Genomic DNA, 25,343 nt, shown 5'->3' with positions numbered 1-25,343 from the left:
CAAAGTTGCAAGAAACATCAACAACATCAATCTCGCCTCAAGCATCCCCTGACAATGTCCGATCCCCCTCAACATGCGTGGGAAAAAAAAATTGCAGTTGATTTCTTTGGGCCTCTGGCCAATAGACATCATCTGATGGTGATGACTGACAAACATTCCTGGTTTTCACTGGTAGAAGTCATGTCATCCACAATCCACAACAAAGTAATTGAGCGGCTAGGTAACATCTTTGCAGTGTGGGGCATATCGGACAATCTCAAGTCTGACAATGGTCCACCGTTCAAACAGCAAGGAGTTTCTAGCTGGTCTTAGCATTAAACATCAGAAAAGCACATCTCTGTGGCCTCAAGCCAACAATGTTGTGGAACAATTTATCAGGACTCTGAAGCAGGTGATTAAACGTACATCGGTAGAGGGACTTGATATGAGTCATGCATTATGCAGGAGCCCTCTGTGCCTATCACTCAACTCCTCATTCCCCTACTAGCGAGAGTCCTGCCACTCTGATGTTCAGGACAGCCATGAGAACCAAACTACCACAGTGGACCCCTGAGCGAACTGTACATGAGGATGTGGTTTGTGCTACTGAAGCTGCTCGGGGAAGCATCAGATGAAGACTTATGCTAATCGACATCGTCAAACTGGAGAGTTCACGTTTGATGCAGGTGATGTGGTTCTTGTCAAACAAAAGCTAATGCGCAAGACAGAACCTCCATTTGTTGGTGAACATTTAAAGGTTGGGACACAAAAGGTGCATATAATAACAGTGCATCGGCCTGGCAAATCCATCACAAGGGACTCTTCCCACTTCAGGCATCCGACTCATCGATCATCAGTCTCTACAGATTCAGAGAAAACTACCCCACCTGAAGACTTTGATCAAACAATAGACCATGCACCCCTGAGGTACCTCACACCATGCAGTCTGGTCGACTGTAGGAGCACTTACAAGGCTGTTTGAAGAAAAGTGATGCTGCTATTTGTTCATATATTTTATTTATGTATTTTTTTATCTAACAAACTGGGAGATGTAGTGTCTTGGAACTGTACTTGTTAAGACCACGTGACTAAGGGCATAGTTATGAAGAAAATTATGTAATCGATTTGGGAGGTGTCAGGGTGTGTTCTTTACAGTTATGGGAGTCTTGAGAGTTAATGACATGTTGTGTGCTGATGAGTAAAGACGTTAACCATGAACTCTGTGTGTGATGTGTTTCTTGTGCATGCTACCAGGCTGAGGAGGACGCGACACCTACTTGTATCTTTACTGTGTGAGCCTATGATAGACTGTTCTGTAGAGCGTAGCATTAGCCTGCGGGAGTGGGACAGACTCAAAACAGTAATCAGATAGAATAAGGAGAGCAACCAATCGAGCTCAGGGCACCGTGCCTACCTTCAGTGTGTAACCACAGATAAGGCGCCACTTCGTTCCTGAAAAACACACACACAGAGAGCAACCCAGCGGGAAAATCAGTCATTCACCACATGTTTTGTTCCTACACAGATGGGAAAAATGTCACCCATTTGGGCAGGAAATAGCCCACTCTGGCAACATTGTGTTCACCATCTTGGAATGGCAATTAAAAAAATAAAAGGACACGCAATACGTTTTACATTGATCTTTAAGATTACAAAACCATAATACAAATTTAATAAATGTACCTGTAGTTTGTGATGAAGAATTAATCCAGAAACTGCTGAACAATAAATTGGGTGCATCCAAGTAGATGTTAAACCGACAGTATGGTCTGAGTGCATATGGCTGAGGAAAAACAAGCGAACGTGGCTACTGCATCTTAATTTCCAACAGTCGACCGCAATCGGCGTTTTCGGGATCACTGCCCCATTCATATCCAAACTTGTTATTCTGCAGAGTTAGGAAGCATAAACCAAATATACACATTTACTTAATAAGGATGCAACCTTCATGTTTTGTATCTCAAAACAAGTGCACATTAATATTCCCAAGCACAACTTACACTAAGGTATTAGTTCACTTATGTATTTAACATTATTATGCAACTCAAAATTAACAGCCGTGACTCTACTTACCCAGACTGTCCATAAATCACACCCAACGTTAATTATTGATCACATTTGTTCGTACTTTCTAAACTTCTGGTCACGGGAGAGCCAATCCCACAGCTGAGTACGTTCTACGAGTCGGCGGCGAGGACTCGTAATTTGTAAGACAACTTAGTGTTGTGGAAACCTCAGCCAATTCTAGTGCACCAAACAGAATGAGTATAAACTCATTGGCTGGGGAGTCATATGTGCTTCTCAGAGTTGATAAACAAGTGTTGGAGCATGCTCTACCCTAGAAGTAAGTGGGCTGGATTTCACTGCTGAATGATGAATATGGCCAGGTAGTAAAATGTGAGCTTCGTAATGGCTGTAGGTGTTGCCCTGCCGTTACTCTCTAGTTCTTTTGGATACAATACAGGAAGCAAGAGGCTTGGGGGCGGGATATGGGCCTGGCGGTAAATTGTATTTTTTAGCGCTTACTAAGCTTGACAAAACGTTGAAGAATCGCAAGAAACGTAGGGAGAGGATGTTACGGTACGGTCAGAGATACCAACCTTGGAAGTGGGGAACCAGGTTCGAGTGTTGGCGTCCGCTCAACATTCTGTGATACCTGGAAATTAACTTAATCTCCGAATGCCTAATAAATTAAAGTGCGTGTGATGTTGTGTAAAGTATTTGGTGCTCATGTGAAGTGCACTGAAACCCTCTGGACAAGTTAGCACTATATAAAACTACATATGAATAAATAAAATAAACGTGACCCTTGGCGCAAGATAGGCATTTACCGACTGCTCAGTTCACGACTTGATGACTGGCTGGTTTCTGCTTATGTTTCTGGACCTCACGTCCCTAACTGACATAAGAGTGTTTTCGACGACAGTGACCAGGTCCTGGACATAGAAGTACGGCAATATGTTGTCATTCATGGACACGCTGAGGGACGTTAGTGACAGGATTCACTCCACACAGAAGGACTTCATGGACAATAGTCAGAGACTGTGTTTTTTGTTTTATATCACAAAGTTTTGTCTAACTCATGGCTCGCCAACCTTTTGTGCAATAGTATATTCCTGCACTGAGTGGAAGCTGCAGCCTTACACTCCAACTGATAGCGTGGCAGTTTCAATGTCAGGAACTCTCGCCCTTAGACCAAATATCCGCATTCCTGCTGAACTACCAATTAGAAATTTAAGGATACAGCAAGAATTCTGTGGCAGGACCGGAGGCTTCAGATTATGTTTCTCTTTCTTTACTGAAAGATTTTACAGCAGCCCATTAAAACATTTAACCACAAAAAACTACTTCTCCTATGATCCCCAGTTGTCCATAACCTGCCCAATCATAGGCCTGCTCCATGTATATATGTCTCTGTGACCTCATTCCTTCCTCTTTCTTTGCTGCTTGCAGCCAGAAATAAGTACATTCCAATTTCCCTTAGTTGTATATTGCGCATATTTGTACTTTCGCTCTAGCGATCAGGCTTTTTGCCCTCAGAGGTTTCCTTTTGAGTACCCTGCTACGCCGTGGAGTGGGGAGAATTAATAACAAGTGCTTTGCTTTCAGAGGACCGTGTCCTCTTTCTACTTCTGATGTCGCACATGCGAGTGAGGCTGACTGACGGTAACATTTTCTCCGCTCAGCCCTGCGTGCAGCGCTGACAAGAATCCAAGTGTTTCTCCATCCCCCAGAATGCCCAACAGGGAGCATAAACTTTGCAAGGCTCTGCCTCAGGGAAATAAGCGCAGGTGCTCCCTCCATCAAGCTGGCTGACAATTTTGTCTCAGATACTTCTCCAAGAGAGAAATAAAATTTGACCTGCTGGGGTTTTCCCCCCACTGAACTCCTCCATCCCTCGTGCTTCATACAGCCATAGCGAATGTGTAGAAGAGGACAAATATTATCTAGAGATATCTGAAGTGCCCTATGAGCACCAAATGGAGGAGAGATTAGTGGAGGCCCTGGGGAACCACGTTCAGGACTCCGTTAACCAGGCTCCTATTAAGGCCCTAAAGCCATTCACACAACATCTCATAAGGTTTGGACACCGTGGACTAATGGGGGGACCCCTTCCAGAGACTTCGGCCAGGGACGTCCAAAATTCTGAATTGGGCATTGCCCAGAGAGCCTTATTAGGACCCACCTCTTCGGCAGAGATTCTCACTCATATGGCAGTCCTAAAAGACCACGAATACGGATCCTTTGCATCCTTGTGTTCTTCCGAGACCTTATCGGTCCCTACTGCACAGTCAACACACTCCCCCTTCAACCTCCTCTCAGTCCTCTGACTCTGATCAGGCATGAGATGAGTGCAAGCCACCATCCAAACGTAAATATAAGCCCCATCATCTAAACATTGAGGCCCCAGTTCAGTGAAGCTGTGTTTTTCGACTCAGAGAACATTATACACCGACATTCCACTGAGTAGGTGCCATGAATGGAGGTGACGCACTATGTGCAGGACAGGTTGAGGAAGGGCTTTGAACCAGAAGTGCACAACACCCTCCATTCAGAATGCCCTCGTCCCTCTCATCTTGGGAAGGTGGCCAACACACCAGAATTGGATCCCAATATGGCAACCTTCCTTAAAGAAAATTGCTAAGGACCTTAAGAAGTGCCTAGATCGAGCATGGAGAGGATGTCAGGTTAAGCTCATGGACATCTCTGGCCCTATTACAAAAATCCTGGAACTCGCCGTGCAAGCGGAGTCAAATTCTCAATTGGATCCAGAGACAATTTAAAAATGAGAACAAAGGGCCATATGTCTTTTGGGCAAAGTCAGTTGCACTATGTTCAATGAGCATCAGAAATCCTTCCTGATGTGTATTGACCCGAAATTGGCAGAACTGGCACAGACTTAAAGCAAGCCCCCTGGCAAACAGACTTATTTGGAGACAAGTTTGTTAAGTACTTAAGAAAGTATGTTGCCACCTTTTCCGCGCTGGACAAGGCCCAAACGTCCAAGTTCAGTGGGGGCCTTTTTACCAGGGCCAGACGCTTCTGACGCTGAGTGTCAGGCAGTGGTCCCTATCAGGCATTAGGAGGATATCTCCAACGGGGTCGTGGTACCTAGTATGCCAATTACGGATTTAATCCTGCCTGGTCCCCAAGAGGTCATGGTCTTGTCTACAAAGGGGGAAACCAAGGAGGTTTCAACAAATCAGAGGTCAGTCAACCAGGTGAGAGTAATCTCCTTTTCAGAGGTCATTCGGAGGGGTGTGAGTGGGAGGATAAAGTGGCACTTACAGGCCTGGGAGGGGATTTTTCAGGATCCATGGATCCTGCAGACAGTGCCGGTCTACAGACTGGAATTTTAGCCCAACCCTCAGCAGGTATCTCTCTCCTGCCTTCTTCCTTTTGCCCAAACAGAGATCAATTTCAAAGACGACCAGATTGGCTCGCTCCTCCTCATGCAATCCATAGATCAACCCCGCACACCAAAGGGTTTGTCAGTAAAATCGCCCTGGTTCAGCAAAAAAGGCTGTGGATCCTGATTGGTCCTAAATCTCAAGGCTTTCAACTCTTGGATAGCGTACCGCCATTTCAAAATGGAGGGTATGCATCTTTGAAGGCATCTATTGTAAGAGGGTGACTGGCTAGTGCATCTAGACCTCAAAGATGCTTATCTAACAGCTCCTCATCATCGTTATCTTCAGTTTTGCTGGTGAGACCAGTGGTACTAGTTCACTGCCCTCCCCTTTGGTCTTTTTTCGGCCCCTTGGTGCTTCATCAAACTGCTGCAGCAGGTACTGCAGTATCTCACAGAAAGAGGCATTCTCCTCATTATCTATCTCAACGACATCCTGATCATGGCTCAAAGTGAAAACACAGTCCTGCATCTGTCCTGGACTATACAAGTTTTGAAAGATCTAATCGATTATGACACCGTCTCAGTCCATAGAATTCTTAGGATTTCAGGTGGATTCGGTCATAGCCCAACTGAAGTTGCCTCTAGCGAAGCTGAACTCTATCAAGAATGAGGTGAGGCGAGCCCTTGTCTCTCTGACTATCACTGAGGACCCTTGCCCAACTGGTGGTTTTGTTAGCCTCCTCTATCCGAGCGAATTTTACAGGATCCCTACTTTGGGGCGTTTGCGATCCAATCCCTCTCTCCACGCAAAGCGAGCTGTTGAATACTGCTGCGCATGGACAATATCTCATCATTCAGATACATAAATTGCCTAGGAAGAACCAGGTCTCGAGTCATTATTGTCTCCAGCATCACATATGAGTGACATCGGAGTACATTCCAGGGTGCTCCAATGTAGTGGCGGACTGGGACTCTCGCTTCCTGAGGGATGTCAGCAACTGGAAACTCAGTACGCATTTTTTTTACAGATTGAATCTCACGTGGAGACCACGTTTGATACACCTGTTTGCCTATCGTCTGAATACTAAACATCCCTTATTTTCCAGTTTGAGGCTAGATCCCCTAGCAGCAGGGTCAGATGCATTCCTTCAATCGAAGCGTACGGGCCTCCTCTATGCGTTTCCCCATTTTCAATGATTCATAGAGTACTCTCTCAGGTGAGGAGGCAGTTGGAGATAATCTTAGTGATCCCGTTCTGGAAGGCTCAGACATGGTTTTCTGCGGCAATGTCACTGTCCTGTGCTCCTCCGACTCGAATCCTATCCTGTCCCACTCTGCTTTTAGACCCATCGGGTCTTCCTCATCCATTAGTAACAGCAGGACTGTCCCTCATAGCATGGAGACTTTCCAGCGATGTTGGCAAGTGCCGGGAGTTTCAGAGGACACAATGTTTTTCTTATCCTAATCTTGGGCTCCCTCCACTCATAAATACTACAAGGCTGCCTGGAAAAAGATTGGTTTGTTGGTGTGGCGAACGACGTGTTGATCCTTTGAGAGCAGGTATTAATATGACTGTCAATTTTCTTTCTGATTTGGCATCTCAAGGTTTGGCATATAGGACCATTAATAATTTTGGTCAGCTGTTTTAGTTGGTCACCTGCATCTGGAGGGCAAACTGGTGGGTGAACATCCTTTGGTTTGTAAACTTCTCAGCGGTATCAGGATGGTGAGACCGGCTGCGCCGAAGTATACTACTTTGTGTGATGTGGATATAAATACGTTTTTTGAGAGCCTGGCCATGTAACGAGGATCTCTAGCACAAACAGGTGTCAGCGAAACTCATGCTTCTCCTTTGTCTGATATCATGTAGGCATGTTTCTGACATACATGCATTGGCTTTGGCAGGTAGAGTATTTACTCAGGGGTTTCACTTTCTATAGCTAGACGTACAAAAAACAGTTTTGCATTGCATTTCCTACCAAGCCTTTCCCCATAATCACAAACTATGTGTAGTGAAATGTTTAGAGGCCTATGTAGATTGCACTTGTGAGCTTCGTAGAGATGGCCAGGGTCAATTGCTTATTTCCTTGCAGAATCCATTTGGACCTGTATCTGCAGCCACTTTGGCTAGGTGGGTCGACGGTTGTTAGGAGGGGCTGGAGTGGACATTACTAGATTCGGAGTGCATTCTGTTTGTGTGGCCATGCCATCTAAAGCCTTTTGCACAGGCTCTCGTTTAGAGGTCACCATGGGGGGATTGGTCTTCAAATTTCACTTTCAAAGAGTTCTATCATAAACCAATTGTACAAGTGGTGTCTACAGTGGTGGAGCAACTTTCAACTAGCATTATCTGAAGCTTATGGTCCTGCCATAGAATATAAACATTTCTAGATAGCGCGTCAATAATGTTCAATTCTATTAAAGACACAGACAAGAATTATCCCAACCATAGAGTAAATATCTGTGTATAATTCTTTTGATTATGACAATGTTGATGAATATGCATAATGTTATTATGCTATTGTTTCACATGCCCGCCCGTTTGATTTTTCTATTGGCGAGATCAGTGTTGTTCGCATATTCTATTTACTTCTCAGGATCAGGTAATAAGGGAGCGTCAATAAACAAGAGGGTCATGGAATGAAGAATTTGTGTCCGAGACACAGGTCCAGCTGTCGGTTGCAGTTTGGAGTTCTCCGTTGAATGGGCTCGTTTGGCTCTAGTTCTTTTGCTGGATTCAGGGTGTTATGTTGTTAATGGACTGCAAAGAAAGAGGAGGTACTGAGGTCACAGAGACATATATACAAGCATCAGGCCTATGATTGGGCAGGCTATGGACAACTTGGGATCACAGCAGAAGTAGTTTTTTGTGGTTAAACATTTTAATTAGCTGCTGTAACATCTCTCAGTACAGCAAGAGAGGCATAATCCTCACCTTCGTGTCCTTAATAAAATTGAAAATGCTTGGCACGTTAGATAGAAAATGTTTATTTTTCACCAGAATATACTGACTACTGACAGTCAGAAACAGTCAGCGAGGCTCATAGACACGCTCCACTTTGAAAGCTTCATTTTCTGCAGCAGTCGACCAATTGCCAGTCAGCCTGCCAAACTCTTAAATGATGGGTGCTTCCGGCGTGCATGTGGCCAGCAGAAATAAATAAACAAAAACAAAGTCCCTCCACCAGGAACAAACCGAGCACTCCTAAGACTTGGAAATTGCAAAATTGCATTTATTTAGATAATTAACATGAATTAGTTCCACTAAGCATGACGCGTTTCGGCTACCAAGTCTTTCTCAAATGCTCTCAGTGAAACCACTCTTTCAAGTGCACATATTTCATATTTCAATAGTTCACTTAGCTCCTCCTGCACAGTGGCTACCAAAAAAGGACTACTCATTTCACTATGGCTCCTTCAATTTATACCAGCACCATCATTGCATGCATCCTGTCCCTAAAGGAACCAACTAACAGTAGGAGACTTAAAGAGGCTTGGTCAAGTAATCTCATAAATGTGGATATAGCAGAAAAATAACCTTTAAGGGTGCCCAAAGCAGAGCCCTGCTAGGCCAAAGAAAGCATGAACAAGAGCACTTTGGAAAGAGGGGCAGAAAGGTGGGAGGGTGGGGGGGGTGGGTCAACAGGCTTGTCTGTGTACCATGCCACAAATTTGTTCCAATGACAGGCATATACCATTTTGTGGAAGAACGTCTGACTGCCAAGATCATTTTACAGGCTTTGGGCGGAAGGTGACGCTGCTGAATCTCGATGCAAGAAGGTGGGGAATGGACTGGTTCGGGTGGAGAACCCTCCCCTGCTACTGCGACAGCAGATCCTCCCGAAGGTGGAAGTCTGATCAGAGGATAAATGGCCATGCTCAACAGCTCGGGATACTAGACTCTTCGTGCCCAGCCGAAGCCACAAGGACTATTCGGACCCGTTCATTCTTGATCTTCAAGAGAACTCTGGGCAGAAGCGGTATGGGCAGAAAGGCGTCCTCTTGCAATTAAAAGCTTCGCCAAGCGAGTGCCGCCTTGGAAACTCCAACACGCAAAACAGCTGTCATTGCATGTTCTCTGCGGAGGTGAACAGATCTAACCAAGGCACTCGCCACTGCTGAAAGAGACCTTGCACCACCTGGATGGAGACATAATTTGTGATCGACCAGGAATTGTCAGCTGAGTTTGTCTGATCTGGCATTCAGAAAGCCCACCAGGTTGTGAACTACTTGGGAAATGCCCTGATGTTCCAGCCATATCCAGAGGCGCAGAGCCCTCCTCATGGACAAAGGATCCATGACTCCACCCCAACCTGCTTGTTGCAGTACCACATGGTGGTGGTGGTGTCCGTGAACACCTGCACTACTTTACCTCTGAGAGAGGGAAGAAATCCTTTCAATGCCAGTTTGATCGCCCAGTGCTCCAAAAGGTTGATGTGGAGTCTGGAGTCTGCCGGAGACCAGATGCTCTCATCTCTGCCTCACCCAGGTGGCCACCCCAACCTAGGAGTGACGCATCTGCCAGTACTGTCAGATCTTGCTGGGGAAGGGAGAGGAATCTCCGTCTGACCCAATTGCGGTTCATTAGCCACCAATGCAGATCTTGCGCAGTTCCCTCCGAGATCCGGACCATGTCGGAGAGATTCCCCTGATGCTGCTCCCACTGGAACTTTAAGTCCCACTGCACAGCCTGCATATGCCATCTGGCAGGGAGGCTAAGCTTGACACAGCACTATGTCCAGAACATCTCTGATGAAAGGGAGCGTCTGAGAGGGAGTCAGGTGTGACTTTGGCATGTTTATAGTGAACCCCAACGAATGCAGGAGGGCTGCCGGAGTCTGAAAGTGGGAGACAACAGCCAGGGGGGAGCACACCTTCAACAGCTAGTCGTCGAGGTAGGGTAAGACTGAAACCCCTAACCTGCGCAGATGAGCTGCGACCAGTGCTATCACTTTGTCCAACACAAGATGGGCACTGGGAAGGCCAAAGGGGAGCACACTGAACTGAAAGTGCTCGTGGCTCACCGTGAACCGCAAGTAACGTCTGTGGGTAGGCAGGATGGGGATATGACACTAAGCGTCCTGCAAGCTCAACGCTATCATCCAGTGTTCTGGGTACTGGCCAGATAAAACATGAGCTAGAGTGAGCATTCTGAACTTATCTTTTTTGAGGAAGAGATTGAGGGACCAAAGGTCTAGCCTATGGTGCAGGCCCTAGGTCTTTTTGGATACCAGAAAGTTGGGCTAATAACAACCATGACCTACTTCTGGCACAGGGACCCTCTCCTTGCGGAGAAGTGGCAAGTGATCCTCCGTCATCCTATCTTAGAATGGCGGCATTGATGGAGGGGTAGTTTTGAAGGGGAGAGAGTAGCCTCTTTGGACTATCAGAAAAACCCACCCGCCTATCTGACGTTATGGACTGCCAGCAAAGCAGGTGATAGTGAATCCTGCCTCTGACTGGTCCCTGGTAGGGAATCGTCAGACTAGGAAGGTTTGGAGGCAGCCGCAGAGGGCCAGGCGGTGGACTGGGCAAAGTGCTGGCTCCCTGATCCACAAGAACGGTGGACCCCACATCCCTGGCAACGTAGAGGCTGGGCAGCATTGACGGCACAGTGGCTGGAGGGGAACCAACGAGGTAGGGCGCCCATTCCATAGCCACGGATGGGGAGAAAAACAGACAGAAGGGGGTGAGAGGCAGCTATGAGGCCCAAGGACCTGGTCATAGTACGAGAATCCTGGAAGCGCTCTAGTGCAGAGTCTGCTTTGTCTCCGAAGAGACGGGTGCCATCAAAGGGCATGTCCATCGGGGTAGATTGGACATCCCCCCGAAAAGCCAGACGCCCTCAACCAGGCACCTCAAGGCCACAGTCGATGCAACCGATCTGCCGAGTGAGTTGGTTGCTTCCAGCCCACATCTGATTGTGAACTTTGATGCGTCTCTCCTGTCAGAAACAGCTTGAGACAGAATGGCCCAGGCCTCATCCGGAACCTGTGACAGCACTTGTACAACAGTGTCCCATTTGAGTATGGGTATAATAGCCCAAAAGGCATAAAGTGTTTGTGGACCGCAATGCCAATCTGAAAGAAGAAAAACATTATCTTCCCAATTTGGTACAGACTCTTGGATTCTCTAACCAGGGGTGCAGAAAGAAATGCACCCTGGGAGGTAGAGGCTTGGATAATCATGCTCTCAGTGGTAGGTGGTGCGTCAGAAACGATGGGTCATTTGGAGCAGGTCTATGGCGGAGGGTGATTGGCCTGTTCACAGGAGCCACTGTACTGGGCTTGGACCAGGTACCCAGCACGACACCAGTAAGGGCTTCACCAAAGAGCAAAAGTGGTTCAGAGAATGAAGCCCCAGGCTCAAGCAGCTCTGTCAGGAGGTTAGTTCTGACTGCTAACAAAGGTAGCTTGAGGTACAGGACCTCAGCCACTCTTCACACCACCATACGCTCCCTTCTCCGTAGCCACAGTAGGGGGAGAAAGCATGCCAATGTCAGGTGAAATATCCAGACCACTGGCCTCAACCAGGTCCATCTGCCAGTACATAGGGTCTTGGTGCTGGTATTCTAAAAGGTCCAGCAACCCCTCCCATCCCTCAAACCATAAGAATAAGGGTCAGGATCTGACATAGTGGGCAAGGCCTGTGCTGAAGTCAGAGTCGCACAAAGCTGATCAGGCTCTGTGACGGAGTCAGCAATAAGGATGGGGTCAACACCACCCAGGGACATGGACGGCATCAGGAACATTGACATCAGAGCCGGCACCAGGGAAGGTTAAGGTGGTACAACCAACACCGGTTCAGTTCCTGGAACGGAACCCTTATGCCTCATGGAGCCGAAACAGCTGGTGGGGAACCCAAGGGGGCCCCTGCTGACCCCACCGGGCCCGAAGATGCTCCAATGGAGTCGGACTGCCCAAAGATGAGGCGCACGCCTTATAAAACTCTCTAAGTCCTGTGTCCCAACCATGAATCGGAGATGCTGCGTGTGTATGCAGAATGGGGATGTGAGAATACACATCCTGCAAGTCGATAGACACCATCCAGTCTTACTTGTCCAGTGCAAGAAGCACCTGAGCTAGGGTTGGCATCTTGACTTTTTCCTGTTTGAGGAACCAATTCAAAATAGTGAGGTCCTGGATGGGCCGCAGGCGACCATCTTTCTTGGGATCAGGAAATATCTTGAATAGCATCCTGAACCCTTTTCCTCCTCTGGAATCAACTCAACTGCGCCCTTTAAAAGCAGATTTTGGACCTCCTACTGAAGCAACAGCAGATATCTTCTGAACAAAAAGTATGCTGGAGAGGGAAAGGAGAGGGAAACTCCCAAAAGGGAAGGGCAAAAACATTTCCTACAATGCTTAACACCCAAGAGTCTGATGTTATTGACTTCCAATCTTGGAGAAAATGAACTAACTCCCCCCTTCACCCCCCCCAGGCAACAAATGCTGCTGAAAGGAAAGAGAACTAGGGCTGCTTTCCTGAAAGGTTCCCAACTGAGGAGGAAGAGGAGGAGGAGGAAGGCTGCCGATCTGCAACACGTTGCATAAGTCTCCCCCGACCTCTGTATGACCTATAGAGGGGGTTGACAGAATGTTAACCCTGGAACTGCTGCCTCCCACGTATGGAAGAGCTGCAGCTAAACCCCCTAACCCACTGAAAGTTCTATAGGTCAAGAAGTGTGATTGAAGACCTAAAGACTTCGCTGTGGTCTTGCTGTCCTTGAACCTTTTGACTGCTGAGTCAGCCTTCTCTTCAAACAATCTGGACCCACCAAACGGGAGATCCATCAAGCTGGACTGTACATCAGGGGAGAACCCCGCTCCCCTAAGCCATGCATGTCCTCTGCTAGCCACCGATGTACCTATGGCTCTGGCAACAGAGTCTGCAGTGTCCAGGCCCGATTGGATGACCTGCTTAGCTGATGCTTGACTATCCTGCAGCAGCTCCTTGAAATGTTCCTGCACATCTTGTGACAGTTTGGGAATCTCCTCCTTAGCCGAGTCCATTAGCGTATGGATATATCTGCCTAACATACATGTAGCATTAACCGACTTCAACGCCATGCTACATGATGAAAAGGACTGCTGCAGATAGGGAATGGAAACGCATGGTCTGCTAAAGAGTTGTAGGGAAGGAACCAGGAGCCACTTTTGAAGAACAAGAAGCCTGGACTACCAGACTTTCAGGTGTCGGATGCCGACTAAGGAATTGCGGGTCACCTGGCGCAACCCTATACCTTCGTGCAATTACTTTGGAAACAGCTGGAGTAGACACAGGTTGCTGCCACAGATCCAGAACCAGTTCCAAAAAAGCCTTCTTAAACAGTAGCAAAGGTTCCGATGTAGCGGAGGAGTGGAGAACCTCAGTCAGGATATGGGATTTCAGTTCCGATGTGGGTAATGGCAATTCCAAAAGGTTGGCAGACTTCCTGATAACATCATGATAAGTAGTAACTTCCAGAGGCGGAAAACCCCCAGATGACAATAACTCCCACTCAGGAGAAGTGTCCAGTCCGCTTGCCACCTCAATACCCTCAAGGCCATGAGAATGTAAAGGGATCTCTCCGTCTTCTAAATCTTGTTGCTCCTCCAAGAACCTCAAGGCCTCCCTTCTAGATCCTAATCTAGACTCCAATCACAGCGTTGATAAAGAGTGCGCCAGCGTTGCGGATGTTTGTTGCGGCACCGGTGAAGCTGGAGCCGGGATTTTACTCCAGGAAGGTGTTGAGTCACTCAACACAGGACGAGCACTATCAGACGTCGGTTTCAGCGCCGTCAACCCTGAAGGTGATGGAGTCGTGGGCAGAAAAGGCAGAAAAGGAGCCTGTTTATATGGAGCCAGGAAGCCTGGAATAAAGACTAAAGGTCCTGCGGAGCCCAGAGGCGCACCAACAGGGGTCATCGTCCTATTGAAAATGCTGAACATAGCATTTAAAATGGCAGATGGATCCACCCCAGGAGCCAGAAATGCCAGATATTCTTGTTGAGGTTGGACCTGACTTGACTTCGGCTCCTCATTCTCCTGCGGTGTAACAGGAGAGAACTGCGCCGCAGGACTTGAGGGAGATGCTGAGATCGGAACCCAAGACGGCGCCGATGACATCTCTGGCAGCTTTGGTTGTGGAAGAGAAAGGATGGGGCTCACTTCCCAGGTCGAACAGTGCTGAGACTTGGAAGCAGGTGACAAAGTCCTTGGGCTAGCATCTCGGGAAGAGCGATGCTGAGAACTGTGGTGATGCTGCTTCTTATGTGATCTTGAAGACCTATGGGAAGACACCTCCCCTCGATGCCTGGATCCTAGACTGCGTCACTTCTCCTATTTGGCCTTTGCCAGGAACAGTTTTGCTTCTCTTTCCTTATATGTCTTCGGGTTCATACTCTGGCAAGAAGGGCATCCCCGGCGTCGTGATCGAAACTCAGGCACCAGAGGTAATTTTTGTGCGGGTCAGAAACAGATATATGACCTCCACACTCTCTATAGGGCTTAAAGCCCGACTTCTTCGGCGGAGAAACTGTAGCAAAACTCGACGAAGAAGCTCCCTCGACACAATGTAACACCTAGAGAGGCAGAAAAAACGCTAGCGAAGAAGGCGTGGAAAAAAGGGAACTGACGTCAGCACGCTGGCAAGGGCTACTTATGGCTCCAATGACGTCAGACCAAGTCACGTACAGAGCCGTTTCATTGTAATGTCCACGTGGAGAGCTAGAAAGAAAATATTTCAGTCAAATGCTGGCGTATTGGGAGTATTCCAAGGTGAGGACTCCACAGGTAGATATATCCATCAGAAATTTTGTGAACAGTGGTGGTTGAACTTGGTCTGGTTGGTATCAGAAATCAGGAGGATGGCTAGATATTTAAAACTCAGAGTGACTGTATTTATCTTTATTAAATTCAAGTGACAGTGGTAAAGCAGTGCAAGTCTGGCTTGAAGGATCCCCCAGCCAATCTTGTTTTCTAAAAAGGAGATTAATCAGGAGAGGTGCCACTCTGAATTTCAAAAGAAGGGTTCTCTTACTTTGCTTGCCCATAAGTCATGTAGAGGGCTTTGAATGCTATACTTCAGGCCACCTGGAGCTAGTACTAGGCTTTGAGAGCATGAATAAAGTCATCACACCTGCTGCCTAGCCTTGCTGCAACATTCTGGGTCAGTTTAAAATTATTAGGCTTCTGGGGAGACACGCTTGTAGTCTACGGGCTTAGTCTATGAGTGGCAAAAGTAGATCTTTTAATGCCAGAAGCCTCCAACAACAACCCACATGTGGCAAAATCCTGCAAAGGCCTCTCATGAAATAGAAAGCATTTTGGTTACCTAGTTAATGTGTGGTTGGAAACTGGGATTTTGGAGTCCATTATTGCCCCAGGATTCTTCACTTGTGTAGAGGTGTTTAGTGGTGGTCCAATTTCCTAAGGTCCATGATGCAATTGTAGTTCCACCATGCTGCATAGGTGAGGATCTCGGTGTTTGAGGAGCTGAGTTTCAGATACTTTTTTGTTTGTTTTTTAAACATCCAACTGTCTACTGAACTCAAGCACTGGATAAGTCCATCTTATGGATGATCTGGGTGTTGTCGGTTTAGCTGTATCAAGTGAGGTTGAAAGTGTCAACAATTTCTGTAAGTGGGGACAGAGAAACATTAAGTAGCAATAGGAGCACTGCATCAAATTGCAGAACACCTACACAACCCTCTTAACATCTGTAACCCACTAAGGTACCCAATTCCCAAAGATATTTGTGTGCTTAAATTGATCTTCAGTGCCACTTGTTCTATATTCACAAAAAATGAATTTACAGAATCGGTGGATGCATTCCTCATTATAAAATTAAATATCAGGCTTAATCTGGACATTATTTTGTTCAAAGGTGTGCTCCTGTGTGCGTAAGGTGTCCCAGAACGCTCTAGATGTGGTACAGAGCTGAAACAGTGCTTTCTGGCGGGTTATTAACTTACAAGGAAAAAAGGTGTCTATAGTCCCTGCTCTTTTACCAACACCATCATGCTAACAGCATCGTTTTCTTGAACTGGGAAATAGTTAAGTATGTTATGTTACAACGATTTGTTAAAAAGTGTCAGCCTAGGGTGTCCATTCGCTGAATAGTGAAAATAGAAGAAACATTATAGGTGAAAATTAACGATATTCCCAGAGTAACAGGTCCCCAGACTGAACCAAGGTTAAATGCCCTTACACAACCCTCCTCAGGCATACACATCCAGGGTCTCACTGGAGCATTAACAGCAAAGGGTAAAGTCTAAAATGCAGATGATAGAGGCCATCAGCCAAGGTCAGAGTGTGATGGCCTCACCCCGTTCAAACTTATCCCTGTCCTCAGTCTTGAGCTCTTATAAAGAGAAGGCAGGCTGTAACCCCCAAGTCCTTTAGCTTCATCACAATGTTTCCACTACTCTGGGCCATGCAAGCACATGTATCAAGCAAGAAGAGGGGATCTGGAGTGTTTAACTGTGTAAATCCTCTCTACCCACACGGATGCCAGGGAACAAATTAAAGCAGGGGAAGAAAACAGCATGACACTGGAACTTTTATGCCTAGTACAAAGAGTCTTCCAATAAAACAGAGGAACAGGTTTGATGCTAGGGCTGGCTAGAAAGATGTCAGATGGTACCAAAGTTAACACAATCACAGAAACCAAAAAAAAAAAAAAAAAAACAGCTTGAACATAACTCTCCAGCCAAGCCAAAGCTACGTGGTCAGATAGCAGGACTGAGACAGGTGTAATATGTCACAAACGCATGCCCACAGCAAGCCTACAACTCCAGTAAAACATATAAGAGGTCAGCAATGCCAGGAACATAGTCTCTGCAATAAGACTGCATTACGCACAGCTACAGAGGAACTAACCAAAACCAATAAGCACACTACATAACAAAAAAAGCTACTAACATAATATGCATCCCTCAACCCTGCGTAGCGGCATCAGTTGCCCATAAGTCGTAAGACCATACATAAGAAACAAGTCATTTATTTATCATTTTATCACTCGCTAGTATCTCAGGTTCAACAGCATAACCAAATTACTCCCTCCTGCGCCCCTTGACTCTCCGGGGGTAGCGAAGCAGAACAGTCAAACATTAATCAAAGAGTTAATATGGTTAGAAACTCCAGATTCAGAATTAATATGTAAACACCACCATAAACTATGTTCAATCAGGGCAACAACCTTAAACAAGAATACGTTTTGAGCATGTATATGAATTTGGACAATTAGAAATTATACTATATAAAAGGTATTAGCACCTTCAGATTTTTATAGAATGTTCCTGTTACATTTGAACATAACGTTGACTCCAATGGAAAACTCTGTTCTACAAGGCACTGGGCAAACTCTAACTGCTTCAAGACTTATAAGGTTTTCCACAATGTTTATAAGCAGATTTCAGTCACTAGGGCAGATACACAGAAAACTACTATGTTCTCAGTTCAACATGATATGTGGGGATTCTGTTGTAGTGGATGTGGCCTGGATACAAAGCTAGACAACCCAGTGAGTTTGAGACCTTACTATGGAGCTCACAGCAAAAAAATGCCCACTAATACATCTGCCAAATGCCCACCACCAAAACAAGAGCAAGTATCTCATTCAAGTGAAAGATGGGAGGGGGGGACTTACAAGGTAAAGGTCAGTTCAGAGAAAGTCTTGGTGCAAAATGATCAAGGGCCACTGGTGATCCAGCAGCTAGCATCCAGCATAACACTATTCAGGAGACGACAGCTGTAAGATCCAATCATTCTCACAGTCTTTAAAGATGTTTCACCCTACATAAAAGCATTAGCTGAGTCTCCCAACAAGACCAAATAGGGATTTGTTGCTTGAAAATACACCGGTAATGCAAATGTATTTTTAAGATGGTGGGGCCACCACTGAACTGGAGGCACCAAAGTGAACTGAGGGCAGATGAACTTCAGGGTTAAAGAACATAATTTAAACATCTAGACCTCCAGAGCTGTACATGGTAAAGAGATGGTTAAAATGCATCTAGAATAGGAATGCTCAACCACACACATGACAATGAAACTCTAAATACAGAGCCAAAAAAGAAAAAAAATCTGAAGGCAGATACAGATAACGTAAGGTATTGAGGAGGTCAGCTGCAGTGCAGGCTCAATACAGATGTTATGAAAAGGACCCGAGTTTATCTGGGACTCTGATCTTCAGCGATCTGCCTCTCTGCAAGTCAGGCTACTAGTCTTGGGTCTGCACATCCGTCTCACCTAGCAGTACAAATCCTATCAATTTCATTATATTTAATTTTTAAAGCAATTTCTTCAAAGCGCTATTAAAATTAATACAAACAGTACAACCTCAACGTGAAATTGGGAAAACATTAATGAGAAGAAACGGATGAAATGATGTGATGCTTAATCTGAAGCCTAAGAGATAAAGGTGGTCATTACAACCCTGGCGGACGGTGTTAAAGCTACGGAAATACCGCAAACAGGCCGGGGGACAAAAAAAGGGAATTATGACCCTGGCGGAAACCGCCAACAAAGACAGCCACTTTAACACTCCGACCACCACGGCGGTACAGACAAGCAGTGCGGCGGTCACCCCCAACAGACAGGCGGGAGACAATGTACCGCCCACAGTATTACAACCCACCAATCCGCCACCTTTTCCGGGGCGGATTCACCGTGGATAAAAATACGGCGGAAACAGCTTTTGCAATGGGAAAACGCTCACCTGAACACATCCCACGAGGAACGAGGACTCAATGGACCCAGAACTCCAAATACTCCCTGCCCTTGTGTTCCTGCTCCTCCACGACCAACAGCTACGTAGGCGCAGAAGACAACGGTGAGTACTGCACCTACGACACGGGGAAGGGGCGAGGCAAAAGTTAGGGGGACACACACTAAACACCCCCACCCTCGCATATTACAACATACACACCAATGCATTCACAAAAAACCACAGTAACAACCCACAACCCCCCCGGAAGAATGAAAAGACAATGCGAAATTTGGTTGAACATTGTAATGTGGCAATATACATGTCATACAAAAATATACAGATATATATTTGAAAATCAGTCATAATTATATACAATACGAGAAGTAGTGCAGATATGTACATAACAATGTCCGTGCACCAACAGTCCAAAAATTCATGGGCAAGGCCCACAAACGATACCTGACCACAATCGGAGAGAACACTGCCGGGGCATCAGATAGAAATACTACAGGCACCTCAGGGGGAAGGGATGGGGGGGCACCTCAGCTGGATGACTGCAAAGCCAGATCCACGACGGGGCACCATGCCCATTGATGTATCCTGGGGAGTGCAAAGCCACAGTCTAACAAGTCTCTACAGTGGCTGGGTTGCCCACTGTGCCATCCTGGGGAGTGCAAAGCCACAGTCTCTCAAGTCTCTACAGTGGGTGGGTTGCCCATTGTTACATCCTGGGGAGTGCAAAGCCACAGTCTCTCAAGTAGATGCAGGTCTCCACTGGTACTGGGGGGGACTAGTGCCCAGACTAAATGAGTCTCCCCGTGAAAGTGCCTGTCCTGTCACTGTCCCAGCTGCACATGGGATAAGGATGCCTGATGTGGCGGTCCATGCATTCCTACCCGGTGCATGCCCTGTTCAGCGGTGCTTTGCCATGGCGGTCTTTGCCCTGTTCAGCGGTGCTTTGACATGGCGGTCTTTGCCCTGTTCAGCGGTGCTTTGCCATGGCGGTTCAGGACTGTTCAGCGGTGCTTTGCCATGGCAGTCTTTGCCCTGTTCAGCGGTGCTTTGACATGGCGGTCTTTGCCCTGTTCAGCAGTGCTTTGCCATGGCGGTTCAGGACTGTTCAGCGGTGCTTTGCCATGGCGGTCTTTGCCCTGTTCAGCGGTGCTTTGACATGGCGGTCTTTGCCCTGTTCAGCGGTGCTTTGACATGGCGGTCTTTGCCCTGTTCAGCTGTGCTTTGCCATGGCGGTCTTTGCCCTGTTCAGCTGTGCTTTGACATGGCGGTCTTTGCCCTGTTCAGTGGTGCTTTGCCATGGCGGTCTTTGCCCTGTTCAGCTGTGCTTTGACATGCCGGTCTTTGCCCTGTTCGCCATGTCAAAGCACCGCTGAACATGGCAAAGACCGCCATGGCAAAGCACCGCTGAACAGGGCGAAGACCGCCATGGCAAAGCACCGCTGGTCTTCGCCCTGTTCAGCGGTGCTTTGCCATGGCGGTCTTTGCCATGTTCAGCGGTGCTTTGACATGGCGGTCTTTGCCCTGTTCAGCGGTGCTTTACGATGGCAGTTCAGGACTGTTCAGCGGTGCTTTGCCATGGCGGTCTTTGCCCTGTTCAGCTGTGCTTTGACATGGCGGTCTTTGCCCTGTTTAGCGGTGCTTTGACATGGCGGTTCAGGACTGTTCAGCGGTGCTTTGCCATGGCGGTCCTTGCCCTGTTCAGTGGTGCTTTGCCATGGCGGTTCAGGACTGTTCAGCGGTGCTTTGCCATGGTGGTCTTTGCCCATTTCAGGGGTGCTTTGACATGGCGGTCTTTGCCCTGTTCAGCGGTGCTTTGCCATGGCGGTCTTTGCCCTGTTCAGCGGTGCTTTGCCATGGCGGTCTTTGCCCTGTTCAGCGGTGCTTTGACATGGCGGTCTTTGCCCTGTTCAGCGGTGCTTTGCCATGGCAGTTCAGGACTGTTCAGCAGTGCTTTGCCATGGCGGTCTTTGCCCTGTTCAGCTGTGCTTTGACATGGCGGTCTTTGCCCTGTTCAGCGGTGCTTTGACATGGCGGTTCAGAACTGTTCAGCGGTGCTTTGCCATGGCGGTCTTTGCCCTGTTCAGCTGTGCTTTGCCATGGCGGTCTTTGCCCTGTTCAGCTGTGCTTTGCCATGGCGGTCTTTGCCCTCTTCAGCGGTGCTTTGCCATGCCGGTCTTTGCCCTGTTCAGCGGTGCTTTGACATGGCGGTTCAGGACTGTTCAGCGGTGCTGTGCCATGGTGGTCTTTGCCCTGTTCAGCGGTGCTTTGCCATGTCGGTTCAGGACTGTTCAGCGGTGCTTTGCCATGGCGGTCTTTGCCCTGTTCAGCGGTGCTTTGCCATGGCGGTCTTTGCCCTGTTCAGCGGTGCTTTGCCATGGCGGTCTATGCCATGTTCAGCGGTGCTTTGCCATGGCGGTCTTTGCCCTGTTCAGCGGTGCTTTGACATGGCGGTCTTTGCCGTGTTCAGCTGTGCTTTGACATGGCGGTCTTTGCCGTGTTCAGCGGTGCTTTGACATGGCGGTCTTTGCTCTGTTCAGCGGTGCTTTGACATGGCGGTTCTGATATGGACATTGGTGTGTGGCATGACGTTCTCTACACTGGGAATTGGTGTGTGGCATGACGTTCTCTACACTGGGAATTGGTGTGTGGCATGACGTTCCATCATTGGCCAGCGGGGCTGTGGCAGCCGGGGCCCTCCAGAGCACTGACTCCGGCGGTGTCGGTGGTCTCAGGACCAGTGACGATACTTGGGCCCTCCTGGGCTGTGACTCCGGCGGTGGTCTCCTGACCAGTGACGATACTTGGGCCCTCCTGGGCTGTGACTCTGGCGGTGGTCTCCTGACCAGTGACGATACTTGGGCCCTCCTGGGCTGTGACTCCGGCGGTGGTCTCCTGACCAGTGACGATACTTGGGCCCTCCTGGGCTGTGACTCCGGCGGTGGTCTCCTGACCAGTGACGATACTTGGGCCCTCCTGGGCTGTGACTCCGGCGGTGGTCTCAGGGCCAGTGACGATACTTGGGCCCTCCTGGGCTGTGACTCTGGCGGTGGTCTCTGGACCAGTGACGACGGTGCTGGCGGTTGTGTCGCGACCGCCGGAAATGATGGCGCACTTCTCCGCCGTGACACTCACAACCGGCTGGGCAGACTTCCCCTGGCCCTTCCCCACCTTTGGTGGAGTCACAGCTGACTCTCCAATCCCCTTGGAACCCATGTCAGTTGTTTTCCCACCAGGACTCTTAACACGGTCCCGTCGTCCACTCTCCAATTTTAAAGCCTTTATAGGGGGTGGGCTACCAGTGCCTTGGCTCCGGGTCATACTGCCTGCCCTGGTGGCTGGTGCACTCCACAAACCTTGAACAGGCACCACTGGTATTGGAGGCTTTTTGGCTGAGGCGCTACGACAGGACTGATGAATTGGAGGGGAGGGTGGGGGCAAAAAGGTCAACTTTACAGAGGGACAGTTTCTGACGAACACTGGGATGAGTAGCTGGAGGGGAGTGGAGGAAGAGGAGGTGGTTGTAGGAGGTGTCACTTTAGCTGTTTTGGGTGCAGGTGCAGGTACTGGAGGCTGTCGTAAGGTGGATGGATGTTGGGTGAGTGATTGCCGGCGTTTGTGTACTTTGGGAGGGGGCGTCACAGACACACTGGGAGAGGACACAGGGGACATGTAAATGGGAGTGGAGGTGGTGAGTGCAGGTGAGCGGCTTGTTGTGCTGGGTCTCCTTGTGCGATTCATGGTGCCTGTAGATGTGGTGCATGCAGGTGTGTGTGTGTAGACGAAACTGGGAGGGAGGAGGGAGAAGAGGAGGAGGGGACACAGTGGAGGCAGTGGATGTTGCTATGTCTGTACGTGGGTGAGGCTTGTGTGAGTGCCTGTGGTGTGTGTGGTGCCTATGTTTGCTTGAGCTACTGGTGTGTGTTGACTTGTGTGCATGCTGGTCTGATGGTGTGCTTGGGATGGGCTGGGGTACAGGAGATTGGGTCTGGGTGGAGGAAGTTGGAGGGGGGAGGCTAGACACAGGGACAACGGCTGCCATCAGTGCTGAGGCCAGAGATTGCAGGGTTCGCTGAAGGACAGCCTGACCAGAATGAATGCCCTCCAGGAATGCATTACCGTGTTGCAACTCTCGTTCTACACCCTGGATGGCATTCACAATGGTAGACTGCCCAACAGTGAGTGACCTGAGGAGGTCAATGGCCTCCTCACTGAGGGCAGCAGGGGTGACTGGGGCAGGGCCTGAGGTGCCTGGGGAAAAGGTGATGCCCACCCTCCTGGGTGAGTTGGCACGGGGCGAACGCTGAGGGGCTGTTGGGAGGGCGGTGCTGGTAGGGGAGGTGGCGGCTGTACCTGTAGAGGTGGGGGGCACAGATGGTGCCGCCACCACAAGGGAGCCCCCCATCGGCGAACGAGTCCGTGTCGCTGCTTGGTGATCCGGTGGCCGACGTGAAGCTCCCCTCGCCCTCCGTCCCACTGATGCATTCAGAGTCCGTGGTGTGGCCCTCCATGGCCATGTGGGATGCAGCTCCCTCGTGCTCCGGTGCCACTGTACCTCTGCCTGTTGATGCTGATATACAGAAGGACAGGGAGAGCAGAAAAAGGGGGGGGGAGACAGAAGAAAGAGTTTTAGTGCATGGATTACCGCTACCGTTGGCGGACAAGACAGACGCAGCAGCCCCCTGCATTACGCCGTGCTCCTGCCCTCTGAACATGCAATTTCTGGGATAAGGCCTACGTGGCTATGGTGGACATCTGCGCACATGGATGCCACAGGGACAACTGTACCTCGACTTGGCACTCTGCTGAGGTGGGGTAGAGTGCCACATGGCCTACATTACGGAGGGGCCTTGCCTACCTTACTCGCCCTGGCCTAGGAACACCCACAGCCCACCTCCCCCACCCAGACACCTCCACTGCACGCAAAGTCAGCATAATTTGGTTGTACTCACCCCCTTGTGTCTGCTGTGATGCCCTCAAGCGCCCATCCAACTCCGGGTAGGCCACCGCCAGGATCCGGAACATCAGGGGGGTCATGGTGCGATGGGCACCCCTCCCACGTTGGGAGGCAATCCCCAGCTGAGCCTCCACCGTCTTCTTGCTGCAGCGGCGCAAATGTCCTCCCATCTCTTACGGCAGTGGGTGCCCCGTCTCTGGTGGGACCGCAGGGTCCCGACGTCCTTGGCGATGGCACGCCAAATGTCCCTCTTCTGGTGGGCGCTGACCTATATGACATGCACAGGGGAAGAGGAACATTCATTACCAACTGCACCGTCGTTATGAGTGGCCCCCTCCCTACTCTGGCCATGTGGCCCATTCATTCCCATGCATTGTTGTTCTTTTCACTCTGCCCCCTTCCCTCTTCCAACTAGCCTTCTCCACCCAGGCATAGGCCATACAACGTGCTCCCTGTGTACTAACCTGTTGGTATGGAGGACCGTAGAGTAGCGTGTACTGGGGGAGGACCCCGTCTACCAGTTTCTCAAACTCCTGTGCAGTGAAGGCAGGGGCCCTTTCCCCAGACGCAGCAGCCATCGTCGCTTCCAGACCGAGGTCACAGCAGCACTTGCAGTGTAGGTCCTCTCCTGTCGAAGGTCAGGTATCTAGTGATTGAACAGATAGAAAATGGCGGTGACGTCCGCGGCGGTGCGCATCATCACCTCCGGCGCACCTGTTCATTGGCTCCTGGGACCCATAGGGTCCAATGTTAACCAATGCAGCATTGCGTCACGGTCTACGGCCGCCTACCGCCACGGTGTGCAACGTCAGCGCAGTTACCCCACAATCCCATTGTCCCAGTTTAGTGGTCAGGCAGCCGCCATTTCAGGGGCCCATTGGCTTCATTTACTACTGCGTCACACATAGCTAGGCCTACACTCAACACACATACAGGAAGGGTTTTGTGAGTGGTGTAGTCTTGTGTGTAACTGTGGGTACATACCTGGAGGAATAATGACTGATTCTTCGCAGTTGTCCTTCGTAGGCACCGTCAGCTGGGACAGTTGAGAAGATGGCAGAATCCTCTGGTGTACTGACCGCTGGTGGACCTGTTGACAGTGGAAGAGAGACATGTCATCGTCACCTACCGGTCTGACCGTGCCACAATCCAGGAACTGTGTACCAAGGTGGAGCCAGACCTGATGTCACCAATCAGGCATCCGACTGGAATCCCCCCTGACGTGCAGGTGCTGTCAGTGCTCCATTTCCTTGCAAGTGGGTCATTTCAAACAACAGTGGCCATGGCATCAGGGATGTCCCAGCCTATGTTTTCCAACGTGTTGTCCAGAGTGTTGTCTGTCCTGCTGA

General features: G+C 48.9%; 1 protein-coding gene across 3 annotated transcripts in view; it reads right to left on the bottom strand.

The window, feature by feature from the left end:
- LOC138299967 (5' exonuclease Apollo-like) overlaps window positions 1–25,343 on the bottom strand; it is a 137,109-nt gene that overhangs the window by 78,884 nt on the left and 32,882 nt on the right. For 2 of the 3 annotated variants that reach the window (XM_069238715.1, XM_069238716.1), the window contains one exon: window positions 1,663–1,867. In XM_069238715.1, the coding sequence (XP_069094816.1) occupies window positions 1,663–1,851 (189 nt within the window). In that variant the 5' untranslated portion in view covers window positions 1,852–1,867. Of the gene's footprint in view, window positions 1–1,662; window positions 1,868–19,034; window positions 19,151–25,343 lie in introns of those variants that run through there. The other variant, XM_069238717.1, reaches the window with a different exon arrangement.

Source organism: Pleurodeles waltl, chromosome 6, assembly GCF_031143425.1.
Source record: "Pleurodeles waltl isolate 20211129_DDA chromosome 6, aPleWal1.hap1.20221129, whole genome shotgun sequence".
In the NCBI taxonomy this organism is placed as follows: Eukaryota; Metazoa; Chordata; class Amphibia; order Caudata; family Salamandridae; genus Pleurodeles; species Pleurodeles waltl.
This window is presented reverse-complemented; position numbering and strand designations above follow the sequence as displayed.